The following is a 12,358-nucleotide window of genomic DNA, read 5'->3' as shown; positions in this document are numbered from 1 at the left end:
GCACATTAAAAATGAATTTGTTTAAAGAAATATAAAAATGACTTACTAACGCTGTGGTTTTATTTGTATCACATATATCTTGTGAAGGTATTTTTAAACACATAAGTAATCAATTCACTCTTCAATTTGTGTTTCTTTGTTTTAAAAAAATATGCACATTCTGGATTAAACATTATTCTCCGTGACACAGTCTCAATCTTTCTGATTGCTTTCTTTTTATATTCAGGCCATTGATTATTTTTTAGTTGATTTTCAGGCTCTTTCATCAAGCAATGATTACACTGACAATCACCATTAAATCACTTTTGACCTTTGGAACTCTGTGTCAGTCGTGTTCGCGATGATCAGCAGCCACCGGGGGAGATCCACTTAATCTTTAGCCAGAGGCTTGTGTATCGGGAATCCACCATAAACAGGCGTGGAGTTTGTCAGACTAATGCCGCCGTCGCTGTAATAATACACAAGTCAAACACAAGAATGTTTTTCCCCTTCTCTTGGATCCCAGAGATCTTTCCAATTGAATACAATCCATTTGACTGCTTTTTTCAAGGTGAGTTGATCCTCAGGGAATTGTGGGTAAATAATGCCATTTAAGTGTTTTATGGAATATGTATGCATAAAGTAGTGTGGTTGTGTCTGTGTTTTTTCAAGGTGTTGTTGCTGCATGTGGAATATCGGTGTTGTGCAGCCTGACGAGAGTGTACTACTTCACTCAAATATGCGTGTGAGTTTTTTTGGGCCGTCGAGTACAGTACATCGGAGATGTTCAAACTACTAGTAGCATGGGGCCTTTTGGGGTTTGTCGTCTGCTTTATTTGTGTAGCGTGTACTGTATCGTACTAAAAAGAGAATGTGACATGTCGGGCTTCCGACAATACATGCCTTGTAGTACTGACTGCCTACAGTAGGGGGCAGGGCAAGAGAATAAAAGGAATTTTTGATTTTCACTTCCGTGTTTTGGACCAATCACATCATTTGGTACTACAGTACCCCATTACGTTAAACACTGCCGGCTTCAAGTTTGAATGGAAACTGCAAATGAAATCGGAAAAAAAGTTCGATATTTTTGTGACACAAAGTATAGAAATTCTACATTTTTTGAATGTCTTTTGCTGGACTGGTGAATTGGTTTTCGTATATATATAAAAAAGAACGTAAAATTAGCCATTGAATCGTTTTTGCAGCCATTGGAGTAGAACGTTTGGACATCCCTGATGTACATGATCGGATTCAGCAGTTATTTTCCTTCTACATCTTTCTGAACAGTGATTCTGAAACAGAGAGCAAGGAGAAGATATTGTCGTCAAAAATCCCCTTTGGCGGCCATTGGAGATCATTAGTCCAATTTTGGGCTTTGACTGGCCTCCTGTCTTTGATTGGCCCACGGGTTTCTTCTCTGATTGTTCTGGAATTTTCCCTGCGAGCCGTTTATGCCTGTATATCCGTACGCCTGGTGAGTCGAGACAAATAAGCAGTACCTGTCTTCCAAGTTAACTGTAGTTTATAATGTGTTTTTCATTTTCTATAGGATGCTGGTTGTAGAGGCCTAGGACTTGTACTCATTCAGAGCCATTTTTCCCTGGGTTGCAGCATCACCTGTACACTGTATTTTCTCCATCAGGGAGCGCCGCACAGCTCCATAAGCTTGTTCCTGGCCGCAGCCTTAAGTTGGGCGCTGGCAGGCTTTTGCAATTCTTTGTGGAGTCACGTGTCCCGACTCTACCCATTGCACAGTACAGAGCGCTACTGTGGGAGGTGCATCACTCTCCTGAACTCAGGACACACCCTGCTGGCCTTTCTGCAGAGACTGGTTATCTTGGTTTTTGCCGTAGCGGGATTGGCCTCCTTCTCCACAGTTTATGACGAATTCCTTTCCCAGAAGGATGCGCTTAAGTTTTGGACTCCCCTCACACTTTGTTACACAATGCTGGTGGTATATAATCAAGGTGAGACCCAGTTAAGAAATATTTTACTCTTTAATAATAAGGCTTTCAATATTTATGGCTTTCTCTTGAATTGAACATAATGGCCATATGCACATTGAAATGTAATGGGAATTGTTGAATAGATAGCAACTGCATCCTTCCATCCACTGTCACAAGCGTTACCAATTTAGTAACTTAATCGTTAAATAAACTAAAGTTTTCCATCCACTCTGACAACGACTTTTCCAACGTGGAACTAGCAAGTTTTAGTTCTGCTATGAAACAGACAAAATGTGCAGAATCATTTACACAAAGTGTCCAAGGCTGGTAAAAGGCAACAACAGAGTTCATAGTGCTGAAAAGAAACATACATTTCAAAAATTGGGATTCATTGACATATTGGAGACTTTTGACCTGATATTTGTTCTTCACATTGCCTCCCATTTTAACCCAGAGGATCAACAACGACAAATGAGCGCAGACGCCCTGTTGCACACTGTCGTGCTCCGCTTGGGGTCCCTGCTGGTGCTAATGCTGACAATGGGAAACTGGTCTGACGTTCTCCACGTCCTTGTCACTTTCCTGGGAGAAGCCGTCTGCCTCCTGTTCTCTCAAGACCTGCTGCAGTTTGCATTGATGGTCCGTGCGTAAAAACTGTAATCACTACAATCGAATATTTATCTCAACTAGCAAAGGTCTCAACTAGCTTGTTGTGTAAAGAAGACCAATATCAATTGTTATTTTTCCCCATCATATTCAAGAAAATACAGTGAGACCTCAACTTACGAACTTAATTGGTTCCCAGACAGAGTGTGTAAGGCGAAAAGTGTATATCTAAAAAAAAAAAAAATCCCATAGGAAACCATTAAAATGGGAATAAACCGTTCCCGGGTTTCCATAAAATATACTTTTCAACTAAATAAGCCTTAAAACTACACACAACATACCTTATTCTATGTATAATAAATGTGCTATTGTATTGTAATGAAAGATACACTGCATTGTATCATAAAGTCACTTCATTTACTTTTGTGATGGTCATTGATGGCTTGATGGAATGGCGTTGGAGGTCGAAGGTCAAAGGGAATTGCTGTTTGGAAAGAGAGGCGCATTACATGAGGACTGTAATTAAAGAAATAAACTGCTGTAAAATAAAGTTTTATTTACCTATTTGATGGTCGTTGACTGTGGGTAACTTAACCCCTGGTGCTATTCGGTCGTGTGCTTCCGCCGAAGATCACTCCGCCAGCCGTGGTGGGTGTGTATTATGAAAATAGTGCTTATTATAAGGTTTAATTTTCATAAATTTGACGTTTGTAAGACGAAAAGTTTGTAAGTTAAGGTGTTTGTAAATTGAGGTCTCACTGTATACCCAAATGTCAATCCCTAAAATGTACATGTCTTCTTTTTATAGGAAGAAGAGGATACCAACACGACCAAATATGGACAAGACTCCAGTATTATAAAGAGGGAGCATCCAAGTAACCCACCATCAAAAAGTAGATAATTGAAATCTAATTCCGTTACAAATCATGTTTATTATAAATGACAAGACTTATGCCCACGTTATGTCTAGCTTTTCATTTTTACTTCCATCAATTATGAGGACAAAAAGTTAATTGACTTTTGGTCCTCCTGCTATGTGTGGGTCGGTCCATGCGTTCTTCAAAACACCCAGCCGTCTAAATTCATCAATGCTCATCCTCATTAGGATCATAAATGAGCACAACTGACTGTGTGACTTATGGTTCACATCTTGAACTGATTCCCAGCTAAAAACGGGGTGCATTAATTAAAATAGAAAAAACATATTTACACCGACATAAGACCTATATGGACAGTTTAGACAGAGCATTGGTTCTCAACCTGGCTTCAATCAAATCCTGAGCGTTCAATGAATCAGTCTTAGGGGTTTGATGGAGCTTCTGTCTTGGAGGTTCACACACACTCGACTTAAGATGTCAATTATTTGTGATACACCTTCTGCAGATTATCACATTACATGGCTTGTCCAATCACTGCTGATGGCAATTTAGTACACTCAGTTGTCAACGTGTGACTGTCATGATAGGACATCATGTGATATCTATTTATTTATTTTTTTAATATATGATAACTATATCGATGGGAAAAAATAGTGGTTGGACGAATATGTACAACATGGATTCACGTGCATCGCGGAACATGAGAGTCAACGTTCTATCTACGTGATTTGTTATGACAAGTTGAACAACTCTAAAGCAATTTCATAATACACTAATGGAGGGTTCGGCGAAAATGCGTATGAACTGATTGGGTTTGGTACCTCCAAAAAGGTTAAGAACTACTGTTTTAGAGACCTTCGGGAATCAAGCATGAGTTTTTGGGAATGTAGGAGGAAGCCATTATATCTGGGCAAGAACCACATCTCCAACTCCAACTGCTCAATCCAAACTATTAACCATATCTTGGGTAAAAACAACCAGTGGCGGACCATCAAGGCTTGCAAAGCCTTCTCTGCTGGCCTTAAAAATATCTGAATCATTGTCTGATGTTCATTATATTTTGTCCATGAATTCTTATTAAAGAATTTAAATTTGTCTTTCAGCTTCCTTTCATTGGTTTTCTCTTGTTGTGCTGCTTCCAGATGTGTGTTTTCGTATTTAAGCATTTAACCAACCACATTTTAGCCATCATTTGTTACCAGGGTTAGAAATCTACCTTGACGCCTTCACAGTCAGTACTGAGGGCCCTGTCGCATCAAATGTGTCAATCAAACTGTTGCTCTAACCAATCACATTTCGAGGTGTCAACCCAAAAGGTGTACCAGCAACTTCTTGCAGGCATTGGTAAACATCAGTTTTCACAAATTAGGATTGGTAAGTGACTAGCCAATCATAGTTTGCGAAAACTGCTCTGATCACTAGCCGCTAGTGACAACAGCATACTGGCCAGAGCTAGCACACGATATCTGTAGTGAGCTGCATCAGCAAATATATTGTGTGGATTTAATAGCAGCTTTGTCAACCCACAATGGCTGAAGACGAAATTGATTTGGTTGGAGATTTACTCTAAAAGCCATTTCCAAGACAGACTTTTCAAGAAAAAATGGCCATCGTAAGAAAGGTTGGTCAGTTATTTCCTGGCTAATGGTACCATCTAGTGGACGTTTAGTAAATCACACAACATTCTTACAGCCTGGATTGATTCAGACGTATAGCACTACTGAAGGCCTAGCGATGAAATCCACAGCCCGCCACTGAAAATAACCCAATCTACTCAAAAATACAAAGCTACCCAGCAAGTCTGTAAATAACACACTTTTTTCATGAGCAGATCATGTTCTGCTCTGTATGTGCATGAACGAAATGGACGTGACAAGACATGTGCTGCTACAATGTCAAATTGAAAATATTGTTTCGAGAAGAAAAGAGGCAGGAAAAAGTAATTCATTCGATGCAAGGAAATTCACATAAACTTACTGGAAAATTGTTGTGAATGTGCCAAAAGATAGCATTAGTATCTGTCTTTCTGATGACAACGTTGTCATATACTTTATGGCACTCGCTTTCATAAAAAAGGTAGAAGTAAGTATTGCACAAGCATTGCTTGATTTTTTTTTATATGCATCTAAGGCTTCTTGGCTCACCTACTTCCTGTTAAATACATTGAAAAATATCTAAATGTGGTTTCAACATTTTTTTTGTGGTGCACCAATACTGTACATCATGCCTTAATGACTGACAGGTGATAAGCCCATGGTGAACTTCTGGACCAATTTGACGGCATACGCTCCACCTTTCACATGACAGTGAATAGCAATAGAAATGGATGGACGGACAACGACATCATATTTTCCCCTCAGACTGACAGTTTACCTTTTACGGTTAGTACGGAAGTGATATTGCCAGCCGGAGACAAACAAGGAGTAGAAGGCGTGCAGGGACAAGAGTAACAGGTTGTATGTAGAAAAGGAGTGGCCTCGTGTCGATATAAGCGCACTCTTTTGAGTAAAGTCCACCAACAATAATCGAGAAGTGACAGTGCTGTTGGGAAGCAGACGAAGGAAACGGGCAGAAAATTACCTTCACGTCACCTCTCAGGTACGAAGCACTGACTGTTTTCAAAATGTACTTATTTAACCGTTTATTTGTTTTGTTTATTTTAGTTGTTTATTTATTTAATTATTTATGCCTTTTTTTTAATCAAATATATATGGCGTGGTTGAAATGCCACTGGTGAAATGACATTCTCACTCGGGGCATCTCTTCACCGGATACCAATGGCAACTTTATGTCCAGACAACAGTTAGCTACCTACATTTTTTTAAATAAAATAATCATTCTTGTCGTGTTGTTTTGAGAGTAACTGTAAACTTGCCGTCCACGTTTTCATTCAAACGACAGAGTGAACGTCACTGATTGACAGGTGTGGAAAAGTCAGATTAGCACAAATCCTGTTTTAAATCGATCGAAGCAAGATGGTCACGTACAGTATCTGTACTTTATCAGAATCAGACTGTCAGGCTACATTTTTTGACGACTTTTCACTTTTTTTTCTTACATTAAAAAAACACATCTCAACTTTCTAATCATTACATCTCAAAATACTCTCTGGACTTTTTTACCTCAGCAGATGACGACACAATGTAAAAAAATGCAATCAATCAAATAAATAGTTTGTTAATATGTTTTATTTAAAAAAAATCTCATATAGAGCGCATTTAATTCCAATCGCTCCGTATGAACTTTGTGCTCACCACAAATGAATTTTTTTTCAGAGCCATGGCATCGGGGGTTTCAAGCAAGAAAGTTTCCAGTGTCTACATCACCTTGGCAAGTCCTCAGCAAACAAAAACCAAGCAATACAATGGCCACAAAAAAGGATGGGTGCATGCAGGACCTTCCCAAAAGAGCTCAAATTCTCACAGACCCGCAAGTGAAGAGCTTTCCCAAAGGTTTTCGAGCTCTGGGAGCTCTACGTCTATCCAGTCGGGACACAACATGGGAATGTTGTGGGAAAATGACACTCAGGTTGTTCCAGGTATTTACAGCAAAATGATATTGATTACTCTTCATATATATACAGGTTGTATGCATGTTGATCTGTGTTCAAATGAATTCATATGAACAGCATCCTCTGCGATTTGAAAATTGTATTCTACTACGTTCCGATGAAGAACCCAAAACTATCCCTATAAAGTATGATGAAGCATGCAATGAGTGAAGATGAAAAATGAGGAACCCTGGGTATCTGAGTGTTTCATTTATGTATTGAAAACAATTCTATTTTATCTTTCAGGATCATCAGATGTCTTCTCACCTCCTGCTTTTCCTCTTTCTCCTCCTTCTGGGCTACAATCATATCGCCCAGACCCGGTGCCCTCACCGTCACCACCTCCAGCCCAGAAACCCCTCCCTTCTCCCCAACCGCCAGAGGTAAAAATTAATGTTAAGTGACAAAAATTTCCATTCTTCCGCTTTTCACTTTGACAAACAAAATACGTACCATGCAAATAAATAACATTCCGAGACGTTCATATGAGGATGAGACGAGGAATTACTTACTTTTCCATTAATACAGCGATGACGATTGGATTATCCTTGATTAGTCTCACAGTGGAGAAATTTACATTTCAACAATCCGTATCCTTCCCACACGATGCACAACAACATAAAGTGACAAAAGAAAACACAATAACAACATAAAACATGAAAGCAAGGCTTGTGATTGCTGCCTACTCGGGCGCCATCTTGGACTTCATTTTGTCATGCAACAAAGTCTGGCAGAAAGCATCTGTTCAAATATTAGAGCAGCTCCCAGCATGTTGCAACGCGGTTTTAAACCAGTGTACAAGCAAAAGAAAAAGTTTTTATATTTAAATCAGTACTGTGGAGAAAGGTAAGCTCTTGGTAAAGGTCTGTGTCTGCGATTTTTTTTTTTTTTTTTTTTACATGTGTTGCATCTAAGGTGGTAAAACAAGCAGCATCTTGCGGAACGGATGCAAAAACACCGCCAAATGAGATCCAGCAAAATGATCCCAGTGACTGCAGAGGTAATGTTTTTTCTGACCTTTATTAACTCATTCACTGCCATTCGCGAATTGAAAATATACCATAGAGCGCCATTTCTGAATTTGTTCGGGGTTTGTTTTTTTCATGCTTGGTGCCGATAAAACGCTGGCCATGGCCTCTGGCAATGTTTTTTTTTTTAGTTTCCACAAGGGGGCAGCATTTCTCTTTTTTCCATGTTAGCGCTTTGTTCCAGATTCAGCTGTTGTTCAAGCGCTATATAAACCAATATGGATGCAGTGCATTGTATTTTGGACAGCCGCCCCCATTTCAAACTCATAACTCCAGACCCGTATAATTTAGGAATTAACTCTTGTTCTGATGAAATAAGAGAGTATACTGTTTCTAAAACTGTATTGAATGTTTATGGAGTCCTAAAACTCAATATTCTGTGGGTCCTGGAATTCAAGTGACAATGACAAAAACCCTGGCACTGGAGTGGAAACATTTTTGAACATGTCTGGCAGTGAATGAGTTCACATCTCTCTGGCATTGATAGTGCGTGCAATCTCACCAGTTCTTATTTTGCATGCAATCCAGGCTTGTGTGGTTTCTGTCGGAAGACCGTAGCTTTTTCTGAACCAGCGGTAACTGCTCTGAAGCGGATTTACCATGAAGGCTGCTTCAAGTGCAGGAGCTGTGGTAGCCCTCTGGCTGGAAAAAAGTTCTACCCCATTGCTGAAGTTCCTCAATGTGAAGCGTGCTATGAGGTAAAGTCTTCACTATGTAATTAACCTGAAAGTTTCAAAATTGGAATAGTCCCCCTCTAAAGCCATCAACACCAATTTTTGGGAGGGTCCCCCAAAAAATGATTCTCAACTTTGAGCTATATTAGGTCAAATTGGCCGTTTGGAAACTTCCCATTATAAATACATTTTTTTCCTGCAATTTGCCTAAGAAATGAATTGAAAGCTTGCGAGACTTTTGAGGAATAATCGTTGCTTTTCAGATACTAGAGCTAATGGGGTAATCAGAGCCAGGATATCGATATCGGTTATATCGATAGTACTGCTTATTACGATACTAGTTCTATGAACGCAAGGAGAAAATTTACATACCGCAGGATCGGATATATCGATAGTCCGGTTATGGAGGAGCGAAACGTCCGACACCTTCAAAGAATTACAGATGACGTTTGAAGAAACCTTTTCATCTCTTGTAAATATCTTTCATTCTTGCAGAACAGTCTTGAGTGTTGCTGGTCATGTGGCAAAAGGATAAGAGACAAAGTCATTCGGGCAGTCCAGCGAACATATCATCCTTCTTGTTTTACTTGTGTAACATGTAAACAGCCAGTGGAAAAGTTCATCCTGGCCGACAGTGGCGAAATCTATTGCGAGCTGGACTACAACAGGTTTGACAATGACAGCCAATGATTGTAACTTTGCAATATTTAACTCATTGACTGCCAGACAATATGTAAAATTGTGTCCACTCCAGTAGCAGGGTTTTTCTCATTGTCACTTGAATTCTATGACCCACAGAATATTGAGTTTTAGGACTACATAAACATTACCATTACTTTGGATAATAGAAATGATTTTAGGAATATATTCTCTGGATTTTGCCGAGCAAAGCAATTGTGAGTGTTATTTTGCCAGCATCTGTTAAAATCTTGACCGTGTTCGTCAGGTTTCGTTGATTGTTCGCATTTTTCACCAGCGCTTTTGGGTGCACCTTATACACCGGAAAATAAATAAATACATAATAGTTCTCATTCCCCTCATTCCCCACATATTTGGGCATTACAATAGTTATATATATATATATATATACAGTAAAGTCTCGTTATATCGATATCGGATATATCGATAGTCCCGGTTATATCGATACTATTTCTATGCACGCACGGAGAAAATTACATGCGCGCAGGGTCGGATATATCGATAGTCCCGGTTATATCGATATTTTTTCGGACTCCCTTGAATATCGATATAACGAGACTTTACTGTATATATATATTTTTTTATGTATACACATGCAATACTCATTTGCTGCCAGAAATGTGCAAAAATGTGTCACTGCAGTGCCAGGGTTTTTGTCATTGTCACTCGAATTCCAGGACCCACGGAATATTGAGTTTTAGGACTACATAAACATTCAGGACAGCGTTAGAAACATTAAACTCTCTTCTTTCATAAAAAAAAGCTAATTCCTAAATTATATGGGTCTGGAGATATATGAGCTTGAAATGAGGGAGGCTGTCCAAAATACAATGCAAGACATACATCTTGGTTTATATAGCACTTTAACAAAAGCTGAAGCTGGCTAACATGAAAAAAAGGAAATGCTGCCCCCTCGTGGAAATGAAAAAGAAATTGCCAGAGGGCATGGCCAGCGCTTTATCTGCATCCAAGCATGAAAAAATAAAACCCAAACTAATTCGGGAATGGCGCAGTACATCATATTTTAAATTCTTGAATACATTTGTGAATGGCAGTGAATGGGTTAATATGCTGACTTGGCACATTTTCCTACTTTGCTGTCGGACTTACCTAGTCTAACCATTCCTTTTCATTTCTATGAATTCAGGAAGTTTGCTAAAAAGTGCAGCGCCTGCCACCAGCTAATTATAAACACTGATGGGAGTTTTCCAGAACATATCGAAAGTAATGGACGTATCTTCCACGATGAATGCTACAGATGTGAGGTATGGGCATAACCACATTATAAAATTGCTCAAAAGACGTGCGCAGGCCCAAGCTGGAGTCAATCATGTTTTTTGTGTGTTTTTTTTTCCTCCCTCAAGATTTGTCACTTCAAGTTCTCTCTGGACAAAGATGAGCATGGTTGCTATCCTGTGGAAGGGAAAATGCTTTGTCTCACATGCTGTCAAAAGCAATGAGCAACACACAAGAGATGCAATCGCTCTGGCTTCTCTGTCAACCAACAAACCAAAACCACAGAAGTGATGTGAGACTAAACCAGCACAATCAACATTATGTTTGAATCAAATTTTTTCAACGTGTCGTTTGTTTACCAGCAAGACTTCATATCAATATTTTGATATCATATTAATATATCTGCTTCATGTCACAAAGAGGATACAGCAAGTGCTGAAGAATGAATGACTCTCCGTGTCTTTGTGTTGTCATATTATTTGTTATTAATTTTTTTTTTGTTTTTACTTCAAGATGGCGCCGCGAGAGTGGCTGCCTTTCCAGCAGCTCCTGTATTTTGTTTTTCTACTTCTTTCTTTCCTTTCCTCTTTCCTCTTCCTTTCATAACTTTGCTGCTGTGTTACTTCCGGGTAGAGTGAACGCTGGCGTGAACGGCTGCCACTGCTCACCCTCACAGAAAATTGAGTTCTTATCCTGTGACTGTAAAGTGTCCTTGAGGGTTTTGAAAGGTGCGAAGAAATTCAATTTATTATTATTATTATTATTATTATTATTGTTTCAATTGGATGACAAAGTAGTTGTTTAATGTTAAAAAGAGCACTATGGTTTGTAGTATGTTGTTACTATTTAATAAAACATGACTTTGTTGGTTGTTTAATTACCCAGTCAGGAGAATTTTGAGACTCACAAAATTATTCTAAAGTATTTGCACATCCATAATTTCACTACATATATACTGTATAGAAAATCACATACAATGATTTATATGTATATACAGTACAATGAAAAATTTACCTTTCCCCCCAAAGTGCTTCTTCCTGACCATGAGTTCAACAATGTAAATAAAATGACCCTGTGAAGTTTTTGTTTAACCACAGAGGAATCATGTCAAAATGGCCTGTCTTATTATCCAAATGGATTCTATCTACACTTCTATGTAATCTGATTTGTATTAAAACAGTCTTTTTGTGTCCTTTATCTACTTTTTGGTAAGAGTAGTGAGGAACCCTTGATTGTATGTGCATAATGTTATAATTCATTGTAATACAGAAAAAACAAAGAAGTAAATTGGCCACTCGGTCATCTGAAACCATATACAGCAGGGGTCTCAAACCCGCAGCCCATGGGCCAACTGCGGCCCCTGAAAAAATATTTTGTGGCCCGCCTTGATATGAAAGATTAATATTAATGCGGCCCGCATGATTGATATGAATGAAACTTGTGTGTGGAGCTGAACAAGTAGGCAAGAAAAGCAATGTTTAGGACAGTTCATGTTCAATATTTTCTTTATGTGAAGAAAGTTAAAGGTGAAAGAACTGTGAATACGGACATTTGAAACTTTATTAAAATAATTTGTTTTCCTGTGGGTTTTTTTCAGTCGTCTGTATCTGTCTTATGATCATTATAATTAGTTTATTTATGACTGCTTAATTCATTTTTTATTCATTTTTCCATGTATTCATTTAATTCGTTTTTTTGTGTGTTAAAAATAAAGATTTTGAGAACATTGGAATGTTTTATCTGTGATTTTCTTCTGGAAATC

At 38.6% G+C, this 12,358-nt stretch overlaps 2 protein-coding genes across 2 annotated transcripts; both read left to right on the top strand.

Annotated features, from left to right (window-relative positions):
- The first annotated feature begins 354 nt into the window (after positions 1-354).
- tmem82 (transmembrane protein 82) lies at positions 355-4,516 on the top strand. Its single transcript, XM_089010256.1, has 6 exons — positions 355-550; positions 652-724; positions 1,267-1,453; positions 1,529-1,946; positions 2,380-2,564; positions 3,340-4,516. The coding sequence occupies exons 1-6, from the start codon at positions 478-480 to the stop codon at positions 3,430-3,432; spliced, it is 1,029 nt and encodes a 342-aa protein (XP_088866382.1). The 5' UTR covers positions 355-477; the 3' UTR covers positions 3,433-4,516.
- A 1,335-nt stretch (positions 4,517-5,851) lies between these two features.
- fblim1 (filamin binding LIM protein 1) lies at positions 5,852-11,709 on the top strand. The gene is made up of 8 exons (XM_089011049.1): positions 5,852-6,007; positions 6,685-6,947; positions 7,206-7,342; positions 7,875-7,959; positions 8,516-8,685; positions 9,157-9,329; positions 10,508-10,625; positions 10,725-11,709. Exons 2-8 carry the CDS (start codon positions 6,689-6,691, stop codon positions 10,818-10,820), a joined length of 1,038 nt encoding a protein of 345 aa, XP_088867175.1. The 5' UTR covers positions 5,852-6,007; positions 6,685-6,688; the 3' UTR covers positions 10,821-11,709.
- Positions 11,710-12,358: the final 649 nt, after the last annotated feature.

The sequence above is a fragment of the Hippocampus bargibanti genome, linkage group LG12 (genome assembly GCF_051943395.1).
Source record: "Hippocampus bargibanti isolate YZ-2025 linkage group LG12, ASM5194339v1, whole genome shotgun sequence".
In the NCBI taxonomy this organism is placed as follows: domain Eukaryota; kingdom Metazoa; phylum Chordata; class Actinopteri; order Syngnathiformes; family Syngnathidae; genus Hippocampus; species Hippocampus bargibanti.
This window is presented reverse-complemented; position numbering and strand designations above follow the sequence as displayed.

What these genes read in the sequence shown, in the direction of transcription:
- fblim1 (XM_089011049.1), top strand. Translation starts at nt 6,689, where the DNA reads ATGGCATCGGGGGTTTCAAGCAAGAAAGTTTCCAGTGTCTACATCACC. An exon ending in TGATCCCAGTGACTGCAGAG is followed by an intron (nt 7,960 to 8,515) that starts GTAATGTTTTTT and finishes CATGCAATCCAG; the next exon opens with GCTTGTGTGGTTTCTGTCGG. An exon ending in AATGTGAAGCGTGCTATGAG is followed by an intron (nt 8,686 to 9,156) that starts GTAAAGTCTTCA and finishes TCATTCTTGCAG; the next exon opens with AACAGTCTTGAGTGTTGCTG.
- tmem82 (XM_089010256.1), top strand. Translation starts at nt 478, where the DNA reads ATGTTTTTCCCCTTCTCTTGGATCCCAGAGATCTTTCCAATTGAATAC. An exon ending in CCTGTATATCCGTACGCCTG is followed by an intron (nt 1,454 to 1,528) that starts GTGAGTCGAGAC and finishes CATTTTCTATAG; the next exon opens with GATGCTGGTTGTAGAGGCCT. An exon ending in GCTGGTGGTATATAATCAAG is followed by an intron (nt 1,947 to 2,379) that starts GTGAGACCCAGT and finishes ATTTTAACCCAG; the next exon opens with AGGATCAACAACGACAAATG.